The sequence below is a fragment of the Artibeus jamaicensis genome, unplaced genomic scaffold, assembly GCF_021234435.1.
Source record: "Artibeus jamaicensis isolate MK-2021 breed Jamaican fruit bat unplaced genomic scaffold, CSHL_Jam_final scaffold_1964, whole genome shotgun sequence".
Taxonomy (NCBI): domain Eukaryota; kingdom Metazoa; phylum Chordata; class Mammalia; order Chiroptera; family Phyllostomidae; genus Artibeus; species Artibeus jamaicensis.
The window spans coordinates 40,758,166-40,772,154 of record NW_026522030.1 but is presented as its reverse complement, the minus strand read 5'-3'; the positions used below and the strand labels follow the sequence as shown (position 1 = coordinate 40,772,154).

Below are 13,989 nucleotides of genomic sequence, written 5' to 3'. Positions count from 1 at the left end.
GCAGAGGGGGCAAAGCACAAACGCAGCACCACAGGGGGAAAGTCCTGGCTCTGTTCAAAGTAGGAGAATTAGTTGGAATGTCTGAAATATAAGAGGTGACAATCCCTGCGAGTGATTTGAAAAAAAGATGGGCGTGGTTCTATGATTTAGAGTAATGGAAATGACCAGTTGCTGAGGACACGAGGCTCTGAACAAAGGAAAGTCCGGCAGAATAATTTTAAATGGTGCTGACAAGGAGCAGGTGGGGACAGACCTACAGTCCGGCAGCAGTCTGGCTTGGGGAAAACAGTACAAACAAACAGAACCAAAAAACCCCAAATAACAAAAAGAATATTAAATAATGATGTGGATTCAGCTTTACAAATGCATGTGACTACAAATCTATTTTAGAAAGGTAACATGCACGGTGGTATGAACAGTCTACCTCAGGGTGACGACCGATGGGAAAGCCTTTGACACAGGAGACACCTAAATGCCCTTCGGGGAAAGCACGTTGTAGACAAAATCTTGGAACAATGCAATGATTTCTTAATAAGAGTCCATCCCTTCTGGAGGATGAGTTGACTACATATGAGCCTTGCAAACAGTAGCTCGACTCAGCTTTACTCAAAATGAGGGAAATGCTACGGATGCCTCTTCAGCATGTATAGAAATTAAACAAGTACATTTCATCTTTGGGTTGCAAAGTACCAAATCCTTGGAAAGGCACTATAATGGAATGGAATGAAATGTTGTCTCTTATTACCCTGGTACAGGTCATTATAATTACACACACACACACACACACACACACACGGCCCTGGCTGGTGTGGCTCAGTAGATTGATCGAGTGCCAGCCTGTGAACTAAAAGGTTGCCAGTTCAGTTCCCAGTCAGGGCACATGCCTGGGTTGCAGGCCAGCTTCCCCTCTCTTCAGGATAAATAAATAAAATCTTTTTTCTAAACTGTTGTTTAAGTAAAGTTTTCTACCTTTTACCCCCATCCCAGCCCACCTCCCAAATAAATAATCTTTAAAAACATTTATGTGTATGTGTATTCCCCCTAAAAGTGACCATAATCATGAGATAATGCCATTGTCCCCTGATATAATGGGCTCACATGACCCCCCCTTTTCCTGAATTCCCCAGGCCACTGCCTGTGCAGTAACATCGGGTAGGAGGGCTAGATTCTCCACTGCATGGGGTCAAGTACCTCTAGTCCTCTTCAGCAGTACAGGGCTGGAAATAAGGGGGAGAATGCAATAAATGAAGAAATGACTTTCTGCAATGTGAAAAGAGCTAAGATTCAGGCCCAGCTAAGGCTTTCCGCCGTCCCTACAGACAGCATCAGGGCCTCCTTAAATGAGGGGCAAGAAGACAGTCCCAGCTCAGGGACGAGCAGAGCCTTACAAGCCTCTGGGAGAAAGGAGCCATGTGGTTGTCACCCCTGCCACCCACCCCACTGCCTCCACCACTGCTTCCCCACCCATGTCCATTCTCAAAGCTGGTGGACACGAAGTCTATAAACCCTTCACAGACCACAGGGTCAGTCCTCAGGAAATACTCCTGCTGTTGTCTTCACGCAATCGGTGGAGAGGGAGGAGGTGACAATAAGCCCGCACTCCGACTCCAGATTCTTCAGGAATGAGAACAATGCTCAGATTTGAAAGGCAAGGCTAATCAAGGTTGAACAAAAGCTACTGATAGCAGAGTAGATAGGAAGCGTATCAACACACTTCAAATGAGTTCAAGTGTCCAGTTGCAAACTAATTACATCCTGAAAGAGTGTGTGGATTGCTCCTTCTAATATTGGTTAAGAAATTACAGAGACTAGAAATGGAATCAGAAGACTAGAGATAAGCAAATGTCCCAATTTCAAAAGGAGAAAGAAAACTTGAGACTGCTCTGCTTGACGTGGACCCTGGGTAAAATTTAGAAGAAATTATTCAGATGCCATGGGGCTATTTAGAAAAGATAAATAACATCATTAAGGACCAGTAGGGGGTCTCTTAGAAAAAGCCAGGATAAGCTAACCTCATTTCATTCTTTCAGCAGGAATTCGAGGCTGATAGATTGGAGAGGCCATAAATATAGTATAGCTTGGTTTTAGCCTTTCCTGATAACCTTGAGGAAGGATAGATAAATGTGGGTGACAGGATGGCATGGTCAGGTGAGTTCACAGGTGGCTCATCAACTTTCAGGATTCCTGGTTAATAACTTCATGTCAACCTGGAGTGATTTTACAGGCCATAATACAGAGACCTGTCCTTTGCCCTTTAGCAGTTTATCAACAATAGCATATGGCAAATCTTCAGATGGCAAAAACAAGCAACCCCCCCAAACAAACAAAAGATAAATTCCAATTCCCCCAAAAGTAACACACTTAGGTAGATAAGTAAACGTGATCTTTTGAAAAGGCACACAAATTCAGAGTTGTATCAATAGAGTGATAAAACAAAAAATAATTAAATGAAACTATGTAGGGATAAGAATAAAACCAGTACATATTGGTTAAAAACTTTTTTAAAAAGAAAGAAATGATTGGTTGAAGACTACCCTTGGCAGCACGTCAGTGAGAGAAGAGCTATCTGCATGTTCGGGGAAGTGGGAGTTTGTCCGACATGTCACGTGTTCAAGCTGAGTTAACTCTGTGTCAGAGATGCTGGAGGAGGTTAACACGCTCTTGACTTATGTTAACAAACTCTGGTGTTCGGAATAAGCAACCTATCCATCCTTCAGCTAGCCCACGGGATACCTGTGAGGTCTGGGTGCCACGTTTTAAATGGGGCACTAAGAAGGCAGTGTGTGCCAAAGGAGGCGGACCAGGGTGGTAGAACTCTAGGTGCCACTGGATAGCAGAGTGAGGTGTTTCAGCCTGAAAGGGAATGTCCTGAGGTGAGTGAATGTGTTTACGAATGTTTTAGAGGATATTTCTTGGATTGAGAACAGACTTACTCCCTGAAAGTCTAAGTAGAACAAACAGAAGTCAGAGGGCTGAGTCCATCTTCATGTGGGAAACGGCTGTTGTGTTCAGAGGTGTCCTTTGGGGTCATGAACTGCATGCTGGGAATGCCACTCTAAGGCTGGACGAGTCTGCCGGAGGTCAGGGGACACATGTGGGTTGTGGGAAGTCAGGCCAAGTAGATCCAAAATCCCTTCCAGCACTAAGGATGGCTCTAGGAATCTTTCTCTTCAGTGAGGTAACTATAAGCCATGTCTCTAGACTTGGAACAGCTCCACCAGACTCTACTCTTCACCCTCTTATTCTACCGTCTTGTCCCAGGGACAATGTTGAGGAGTACAGATGCAGATTACACTGAATTCCTTTACAAAGACATAGTGGTAAGTTAAATGTCACATCAACTGAGAATATGCTTTTAAAAGCCTTCTACATAAACAGGAAACAAAGCATGCTTAACAAGTCCAAACAAAGCCTTCTAATTCTACCCGACATAAAGCTTTCTGTTTGGGGAAATAAAATGGTGGGGACGAGGAACAGCAGACTGGTGCTCCTTCCAACTGCAAACTGCAGACAGCTCTTACATTTATGAATCGCAGAGTTTTGGGTGACATTTTAAAAATGATCCTCCTTTTAAAAAATGAGGCCTGGTGCTGAAAACAAAGACAATAAATAGATGCTTATGTTATCCTAGTCCTTTGTAAAAGATAAAGATACATCTGTCCCAGAATCATGGAAGAACTTTGAAGAAAAAAAAAAAAAAGAACTGTCTCACAAGAGCTAATTAATTCTTATATATCAGTTAAATATAGATGGCAGGTATTATTTAATATACTGCTAATCTCGCACCACTGACAGAGCTCAAACATTTGACTGAGGTGAGGGGAGGGAAGTTAGTACAGGTGGTATTTCCTTCACGGGCAGGTTGAGTTACTATATTAGTAACTGACTTTAATGGTGCAAAATTCTGAACACATGGAGAGGCACATTGCCCAGCAGCATTTTCTAAAACCAACCAAAAATATGACAACATATCTAATTACAGCCCTCCTAATTTGAGTGCCTCCTACTTGAGCACCAAGTTTGGTAAGAGAAATAAAAATATATAAATAGAGTAAGTGCTTTTTCTCAAGGATTACTAACATGAAACATATACGAAAGATGCAGCGGTGGGAAATTTTGTGCATACACCTAAATGTGGTAGCTAATAGGATGGGCCTTATGAGGGTGCTTTTCAAGGGAAAGGTAAAATAAATACATAAAACCGGAGAAGTCAGGGGGAGAAACTACTTAATGTCTGCATGCTGAAATATTTAAGTATCCTTTCACTATAGTACAACTAAAGATGTGCTCAATGATCAGTCCCACAGAAGATGTGTTTTGTTTTTCAGAAATACAAAGATGCAAAGCCCATCAGAAAGGACACTTACTTTACAGTGCTCAGAGCCCCGTTCACCCATGAGATTAGTTATAAATAGTCAGAAAGGCTGATTATTAATAATTAAACTGTTCAGAAAGCTTGGGTTTTATTAACTCATCAAATCTTCATAACGCCTCTAGAGGCAGGTCAGTAATTATTCCATTTTTTAGGCAAGAAAACTGAGGTTAAGTAAATTGCTCACTCCCACCCATGCCAGGTGGCTCAGTTGATTGGAGCATTGTCCTGTACACCAAAAGGTTGTGTGTTTGATCCCAGGTCAGGGCACACACCTAGGCTGCAAGTTCAATCCCTGGTCCAGGTACATAAGAGAGGCAACCAATGATATTTCCTGCTCACATCAACATGTCTCTCTCTCCCCCGGCTCCCTCTCATCAATGAGCAAATCTCCAGGTGAGGATTTAAAATTGCTCACTCCCTGCCCCACTAGGAAATGCTAGAGTAGAGTTAGGATTCAGACACAGGTGGTTAAAGCAAGAAAAAACTTGTGCTCTAATCTACCGGACTATGCTTAGCCTATGTTGAGGGACCTAACACTAGACTACTCTATATTTTGGGTGGTTTCTAGGAAAGATGGCAGTCCATAGCCACGTGTATCAGTAAATCACAGACTCTAAAGGCTACGTGATTTGAGCCAGGAGATGTGAGTGCCCGGGGCCGGTGTGGGAAGCATGACGACGGAGGGGAAGTGGCATCCCATACCTGAGGCATCATTAGGGTGAGGGAGACTGCGGCAGACCCGACAGGCCAGCCCACAGACAGGGGGTGGCCTTGTCTTCACTCTGACCCAGCTGCTATCTGAGGGGAAGTTGGGTAGAGACATATTTTTAGGTTTTTTCAAAAGGAGGAGGGGAGTAAAAAATATCTGAAGTTTTATAAGAAGATTTTTCTAGTTTAATGTGCTTTTTAATTTAAAAAAAACACAACTATGTGAAACATGAAATAAAACAATCTGTTGGCAGTCTGTGGTTCACTGGCTGGTGACCTCTCTTACGCCATTAAAGGTGAAGACAGTCATCACTTGGTACAACAGGCCCAGCTTCTCAACCTGCAAGACCTCTGTTGGCTGTCCTTGGGGCTACAGCAATCCTACACTCACCCAGCAGGCAATGAACAAAATGCCTGTCACAGATCAAGGCACACTGGGTCCCCAAAACAGACATTTTGCTCTCCTGAGAAAAAGGCAAAAAAGCTAGAGGCATATGCAGAGTGATACACTCAGCTTATTCCTTCCTTTCCACGAGGGCTGATAAAATGAGGTGTCATTGTCCCAGTTGGCCTCCTGGATGTGGACGGTTCCTGCCTGCGGCAGATCCACTGGTCGAGCTGAGGGTAAACAGAAACTCAACAGAGGGAGTCACTGATTCTTGGTTTACAAGGAAGTTTGCTGTTCACTCTAATCAAAAAATGGACTCCTGGCCAAATTTTCCTTCCTGGATTGCTGTCGATCCCCTGTGTCAAGGAACAGCTCACTCAAACCCAATATGACGGGGCTACCCTTTGTGTTTACTTCAGAATTTTCAAATGGGATCCACTTCTCAAAAAAAAAAAAAGAAAGAAAGAAAGAAAAAGAAAGTAAAAAAACATAAGCAGGAGACTTAAGAGGCCTGGTAGGTAAAGACGGGCAAACTACTCTGACCCTTTCACAAGCATCTCCTCCCCCCACTCACCACCATTTCTAAAAAGTCCTCACAGATAACACAAGAAAATGCAAGAGTAAAACCTCATGGTTGAAAGTTTCTTGCTTTTTTTTTCTTTACTATTTAGTCTTTATAATGAAGTTTTTTCCTCTGGTATAACACATTTACCAGAGTCACAATGAAAAACTAAAATCACAAGTTATTTATTTTTAAACACTTCCAGGTATGCAGAGCAAAACTAGTTAATGTAAAAAAAATTGGTAACTAAAAAAAATACCATTATGTAATTTAGAGAAATAAAATGTTTAAATGCTTTGTTTCCTATCAATTTTTCAACTGCAGTGAGATATGATCTTCTTAATTACAACTGCGTTAGATGATTATCCGGTGGAAAACAAATCAACTAACCAAAATGTAGCCTAACTAGTTAATCTACTGCAGAGGGCTGACCAAGACTCTAAAAGACCTCTGCTTTGGTTTTCAAATAACTGCTCATTGTCTAAAATAGTCTGGGGATAGTGTTCAGTAGAGATTTCTCAAAGTCCACATTCAAAAGTTCCATGAAAAAGAGGGAAACTTTCTGAAGTGTCATCCTGTCTGCGCAGTATTATTAGGAAGAAGAAGGTAGCTCAAAGGAGTGCTCAGAAATTCAAGTGCATTGAAAGGAAAGAAGGAACAGTTATTCTGATAAAGCATCTATTTGGTTGTGAACAGAGTCTTCGCATGAAATATTTACCTTAAATATACTAGGACTATACTTTCTCTAACAACTCAATGCAAAAGTATAATTTTATATTCTATCATTCCAATCCTTCCACATCAATGATGACATTTCATAGGTCCTTAAGAATCCTTTTCCAGTTCGGCTTGCTTTGGTTAGTTTTGTAATCTCAACTCCTGTTTCCAGATATCTTAAACACTACTCCGTAAAACATCATACAAGACACTAGCAGTGGCCATTTTGAACACGGCAGAAGGTGACTGATACCTTTGGTGTGAGAGCCATAAAACACAAAGTGGAAAGAACATAAAAAACCCAGTGCACACCTTCATAACTCTGGCTCGGAGGAAGCCTTACTCATGCCCTTGGTGAAGACCATTCAAGAGGGAGGAGAAAAACACTCACCTGTCTTTGTAGTTTATCACAGTATCGATGATAGCGTTCATCTGCTTTGTCAGTTTAGGGGGGTTTGGTGATAGTTTCTCCGCAGGAGGGCGGCCTCTTCTCTTCTTAGCTTTTTCCACATCTTCTTTTGCAGGATCTTTATCCACATTTCTTCGTCTTTTTCGCTTCTTAAGCCGTACTTCTTCTTCCATTTCTTCCAAATTCCCGTCTTCAATGGCCTGTTAATATGGCACAAAGGAGAAAAATTCAAGACAAGAAAATAAGAAATACGCATATACACACATACAATTTGAATAATTAGAATAAAATGAAACGAAAAATAAATAAAAGTTAACAGCAGTCAGTGGAGTAGGAAGAAAAAGGGGAGACCACCATATTGAATAAATGCATCTTTAACCCAAGTCTGTTTTATGAGCAAAATACGTTGAAGGCCTGAAACACTAATAGTAAAGACTATGACAAATGTGACAAGATCTATACATTTACATGTTTGAAGTTAACTGAATCCAACTAAAATTTTGGCTCGAAAGAAGAATAAGACCTTACATGTCTCATTACTGTTAGGGGAGAAAAGATACAACTACAAATAAAAGGGATGAGTGAAGAAAAAAATTTCCCTGAGAATACATCCTTACAATCATAAGCATTAACCATTTCTTTCATATGATTTCACATCAATTTATTCATGAGTCACAACATAAATCAAGACTGTATCCAGATTTTGTTCTAACAGAGCAATTAGTAAATAAGAAAACGGAGAAGAGCAAAGCTACATTCCTTTGTAAACGCACTTAAATCATCCGATGAAGAACACACACACTCACAAACAACAAACACTTTTTTTTTCCAATTACCTGCAAACGCTTGCTTTAAACCAGAGCCAGCAGCACTAATGCAGAGAGATAATAAAATAGCTATAAAAACAACCAGGTATAAAAGAAACCTGCTCATAAATGGCTAAAAGATCCATGTGACAGACCCAGAAGTTTCAACTTTTTTTTTCTGGTACATCTCAAAACTTAAGAAAAAATAGAGGGAGAAAAAATACTGCAAAAGACAAAACCCCCCACAACAGATAAAAGAATATTTGATCATGAAAAAAAATATTTTTTAAATCTTTAAATTATATTTCCAGATTGCCTTCTTACAAAAAATAACTGATGTTGTTATTTGTTCCTCCTGCCTCTCAATATTGCCTCCAGTATGCAAATGCTAATCAATCCTTTCTCGCAGCTGAAAGAGCTCTAATCATAAGGCAATTACCTTCATTTCTCCACAGCACCAAACATGGCTAATATTTATGATCATGTGAGTATAACAATCAATATAAAGAGTGATTACAGCTCAGACATAATTTCTTTCACTTGTGTACAATGCCTCCTGAAAAAGAAAGGTTTTGTGAAGAAAACCTGGTGCAGAACACAAAACAACCTGGCATGTTAAAAATGCCAGTGGGATTAAAAAATATGTTTTCTATGCATCTTCCAATGTGCAAACCCATAGAAGCAACATGCACACAGACAGAATCCTAAGGGGACAGTCTGAGCCTAGGCCTTAATAATCAAAAGACAATTTCCATCACGATCCTACAATGTTCAGATAAGCACTATGAAGGAGGCGAGATCTGATGAATTATGAGAAAAGAGGAAAAAGGAGGAAAAAAAAAGCTCCACATTATTCATTAATATTCATTTGCCTAAAAGCAGGACACCCACTATACAGCTAAACACACTGCAGCTAAGCGAAGATTAAGAAAAGGAAATTGTCCCGCAAATCTTGGAGGCTGAACATGCTAATAATAAATACAGCATGCAAGGCTGTCAACAGTTAATGGTCCTGCTCTCCTCAAGCACCCAGTTGCACACAGAAATACGGAGAACACCGGCTTTTGATGTGTTACACACCTACACATGCCTGGGATGTAGTTCTACTGAATCTTCAAGACGGCAACGAAAAAGGATATTTACCTTACCACTATCAGCAGGCCGGCTATCGGAAATCACAGTTAGTGGGGATAAAATTAACAAGCCAGCAAAGCAGCGAGCTGCTAGTCTCTTCATCAGCTGATCAGGAAAAAAAAGAGAGCTGGGGAAAGGCTATGTTTTCATATACAAGTAATTTTATTTCACTGAAAATTTAATACTGAAAGGATTGTGGATACTCAAATCTGCTGTTTCATTCTACCTACTACAAGGCCCGAAGCCTTCCTCCTTCAGCCTGTTTTAATATTGACAACTACTTATCATATTTTTTTTCCCCTCTTATTATTCCAGGCGGCAGAATTAGAGATTTTTAGCTCAGGCGGTTTCTGATTCTTACTTGCATTTTAACAATTAAGCCAATAAGAAAACAAATTAATATTCAAATGTATTTTCAAAAATTAAAACAAGGTATGCTTTTTTTGGTATTTTAAACCTCATTTTAGTGCTTTTTAATAAAACAAGATGCATGGTTTGGGAGCAGTCTAAGATGATTTTTTTTTTAATAAAAGAATTTCTTTTTCATTAAATGCATGTCAGTAAAAGCAATGTGCATGTTCTCAAGTTCAAGTATTTTCATAAAATATGTTATTCTGGTCTTTACAGAAAATCCCAAACAACTCTGACACTTCACTTTCAGTTTCATGCTGTAAAATTTTTCACTGTTTTTCTTTTTCAGTGGGATAAATGAAGAGGGAGGGGGAAGTTGTAAAGGATATTTCTAGTTTCACCCCCCCCCTTAACTTTGCAAAAAAAAAAAAAAAAAAGGGAACAAAGCATAAGCCTGTGATACTTGGACTTTTACATCTCTAAATCTAAGTAGCTAAAAAGCAAAAACAAATTAAACTGCAAAAAGAACTAGTAAAACAATTTTTATTACAATTGCTAATACATGCAGATTCTTATCAAATTTAGGTTTTGGAATCACACGGAAACACACAAAGTACAGACCATTATTCCCCTTAAATTAAGGTTTTATGCAGGAATGCAGAGAGCTACAAAACATCCTCCCTCCTCCCCCAAGACCCCAAACATCCATTTGCAGTGCTTCGTGTTCAAGGATTTCTAAGGGTCTTGTTCTAATGGAAATCAATCCACTAAATCTTTCCCGGTGCTTTTCGCACTTAAAGAGTAGAGTAAGATTACTCCTGCATGTAAGTAAAATTATTCTTGGACATTTAAAACTGTTCTTTAATTTTTTTAAATTACTTAAACTTGCTCAACTGACTCAACTGACTGAACTCAGTGCTAGGAGGGGGGGGGGCGCAAAAAAAAAACAAAAACTTGCTACACAATGCTAAAGTACTACCCCAAAAAGAATTCCCTTCCAAACCTTTTACCAGCACAATAATGAAATAAATCACAGAAGCAAACCCCCAGTTTCCGACTGGTGACGTGTTGCGCAAGAGTGCGAGCCCTAATTCAACATACAGACGGCTCCCATGCTGAACTGCCTCTAGATTTAATGAAGTGAATAGGAAGGAAGTCGGGGGAAAAAAAGTGTACAAATAAGAAATTAACACTTTCCTTCCCTATGCAAACGGTGAGCTACAACTACAGCGAAGTTTGGTGAGGCGCTTCTTTCCTTAAAGGCACACTGCACCCTTTTGGCTCCGGATGTCACTTAAAAAAAAAAACAACAAAAAACCCTTCTGGTGATAAAAAAAAAAAAAAAATCCCCAGCCAAGTTAAAACAGGGAAGCATATTTCAGCCTGCGTTTTACTGAATGAAGCTGGGAATTACTCCTTTCTCCACTGGATGGCAACCTTTTTTCCCCTCCCTTCTTTCTCTTTCTTCCTTTCAATTTTTTTTTTTTTAAAAGAATACATTTTCCTGACACAGGACGGGCAAGGATGAGATACAGACTGACTCCTTTCTCAGTTAGTTCCTAAGAAAGCAGCTGTGGGTTCTGATAAAACGCAGGAGAGTTCACGCAGAAAGAGCTGTTTTAGAGGAGCCGTTCTGCGGCTAGCAGAGCACATGGCAGACCGGGAATCAGCCACGCGTGGGTCCGGCTGTGCCCCTGTCATCCTGACACACACTAGTCTTTTAGTGAAAGTCGGGCAGTCCAGAGAGTCGGTATCACCCCTGTTCTTGTCCACTGTGTAATGAGGTGTTATTATACATGACTTCACAATACGCACCGCAGAATGGATCCAAGACTATGAATGGATAACCCGGGAAAAGCAAACAATAGCCACAAGCCAGTTCAGGCACGTGGTTTCGCTGGGGTTGCCTCTTCCTCCTCGGCATCTCCCAAGTCCACCACGCAGCTGTGGCACAGCCCTGACAGTGGAACGGGCCCTCTTAGGGAAAACCGAAAGGAGCAATTGGGAAGACATCTAGACAATGCACGGGAAATTCCTTGGATGTGAAATGGGGAATTGAGTGTTGTTATACTTGGCTCCAATGTTTAAATATCACATTTCTGCCCACTGACACATTCTCTGGGGGTGGTCCCCCCCCTCAGGATTCCAGAAGAACCTAGGATGCTACTGGGGGGTGGCAGTGGGGTTACAGAGTTGAGGGCTAAGCATTAAAGAATTGGGTCATGTCAGTATTATCACCACTTCCTGGGGGCTACTCATATATCACTAAACTTGAGTCCATTATTTGGGAAGCTTAAACTTCGCTCAAGCTCATATGGGGCCCTGGAAGCCAACAGTATAGGTAATGACCCCCCTCCCCCCCAAAACAACCATAGCAACAACAAAAAAGGAACTTTAGAATTCAAGATTTCACGTATGAGAAACTTTCTTATAATAGAAATATTTAACAACAGCAAAAAACAAAACAAAACAAAAAAAAAAACCCTGAACATGGAATTCTAATTCAAAATGACATATTGTTTTAGGCACTTGGTTTAGACTGCAGCACTTTGGGATAAAGGATTTCAGACTCACAACTTTGCACAAGTATGAATTTGGATCATTATCATCCCCCAAAGCAACTAGTTAGAAAAGAATGCATCGAATTCTCTAAGGTGGTGAAATAAGCTGGACACAAAAGGACAAATATTGTCTGACTGCTCTTAAGTGAGAAAAAAGAACAGTGGTTACCAGGGGTCAAATGGAGTGGGGATTGGTGCTACTAGTGATTAATGAGCTCAGAATGTCAGTGTGGAATGACGAAAAAGTCCTGGAATGGTCAGAGGTGATGGTTGTACAACGATGTACTGAAACGTACACTTAGAATGCTTCAAATAGTGAGTTTTATGGATATTTTACTGCAATAATAAAAAACTGCCCTGGAAAAAATTAAATTTGCTAAATATTAGGGAAGAAAAACTCCAACAACTGCAGGTTCATACATGTTCCTACCACCTCAACACACAGCACACAATACTAGTGAAATCTTGCTAGCTTTCCTTCCAAACTTGAACCTTATGGAATTTCAAAAGGTAGCATGTTCAGTCTCGCCCTGGCCAGTGTCTAGAAGCCTTTCAAAATCCTTATTCATTCAAATGTTATCGAGATAGCCACAATGTAACAAAATACCTGTATATAGAGCATACCCAGTCAGACTTTATTTTTATAATTTTGTTAACAATTTGAATAACAAATATTCAAGAAAAGAGACAAGTCAACCTGCAGACTAAAGATTTTTTTAGTATATATTTTGTCTTTTTCATGGTGGTACAATTACAACTGATGACATATTGATTCAATAGACTCTCATTTCTTCACTCATTTGCCAGGAAACTTGGATGCTGACTGCACTTCCAGCCCCGCCTGAGTGGGAGACTGAAATATACAACCAGGACCATAAAGGGGACGGGAGTGGAGCCTCAGTGTAACTCAACTCCTGGTGCAGTGAGTGGGCTTTTTGGTTTCTTGTTCAACTACTTTAAAAATCACTTTCATAAAAATGGACCAGCCCTCTCTCTGTGCCCAATGGCAAAGAGAAGCTACATAAGGAAACTCAGAGGAGAAAAGGGAAAGGGGAGCCACAGCTTATTCAACTGGGTTGAGGCAAATTGGTGCACCATATCAGGTAAAAGCAATTTGTGGTTGGAAGAAGAAAAACAGTATAGAAAGAACAGAAATTGCTTCAGTAATAAGATAAACTAAATACCCATAGGGTGACTTTTGGGCCAGTATTAAGCTAATACTGTATTCAGAGAATGACTTTTAGATTTAGCAGAGAGTGGCTACCCGTAACACCCATCCCGTAGACCTGACCACATTACAAACACAATGGATACAAACACAGTGGAATGACACCTGTCGTTACAGGTTGAGGCAAACACCATGCTGCAGCTCCCTTGGGTGAAATCAGTCAAAGGACCTGAGAGAATCTGTGAGCCTGACAGAGGCTTAGAGAAACCATGGAGAATTAAAAGAAAGGCAGTTCTGCCTTCTGATCCTGACACCATTTATCCAGTTCCTATCAGCTCATAGCATGGCCAGAACTCTACCCGCTGGACTTGAGCAGGGCTTCTCAGATCAGTCTGGGCCACCTGGATATTTTGGGGTTCTCAGTGATACAGGGTGCAGCCAGGGGGGCCCCCCAAAAGATTTAGAAAATTCAAAGTGTATAGAAATATTGGAGAGACATATAAGATGTCCTCACCGCCCCCCCCCCCAGGGGGAAGGGATGAATAGAGCCAGGACCATTGAGAGCTATTTTGCATAGCAACAGTTTTGGAGGTAACCTCTGGAGGAATGGTTATTTAACATATCTATAACCTTTAACTGGTTTCATAGATATGTTAAATAGCAGTGGCCAAGTTGGGAGCCAGGAAGAAGGAAGCAGAAGGGACTGAGGATGTAACTAGGGAGAAAGACTGGGTCTCAGGAGAAAGAAACTAGGGGCTGGACTCCTGAATGAGAAGGTAGTGGATGGGGACTCAAGATGGAACTAGCAGG

The 13,989-nt window shown here is 40.7% G+C and overlaps 1 protein-coding gene across 6 annotated transcripts in view; it reads right to left on the bottom strand.

Annotated features, from left to right (window-relative positions):
• Nucleotides 1–13,989, bottom strand: part of SMARCA2 (SWI/SNF related, matrix associated, actin dependent regulator of chromatin, subfamily a, member 2) — a 163,733-nt gene that overhangs the window by 21,824 nt on the left and 127,920 nt on the right. For 5 of the 6 annotated variants that reach the window (XM_037141776.2, XM_037141781.2, XM_037141780.2 and 2 more), the window contains exon 28: nt 7,142–7,359. In XM_037141776.2, coding sequence (XP_036997671.2) covers nt 7,142–7,359 — 218 coding nt within the window. Of the gene's footprint in view, nt 1–7,141; nt 7,360–9,108; nt 9,205–10,453; nt 10,528–13,989 lie in introns of those variants that run through there. The other variant, XM_037141782.2, reaches the window with a different exon arrangement.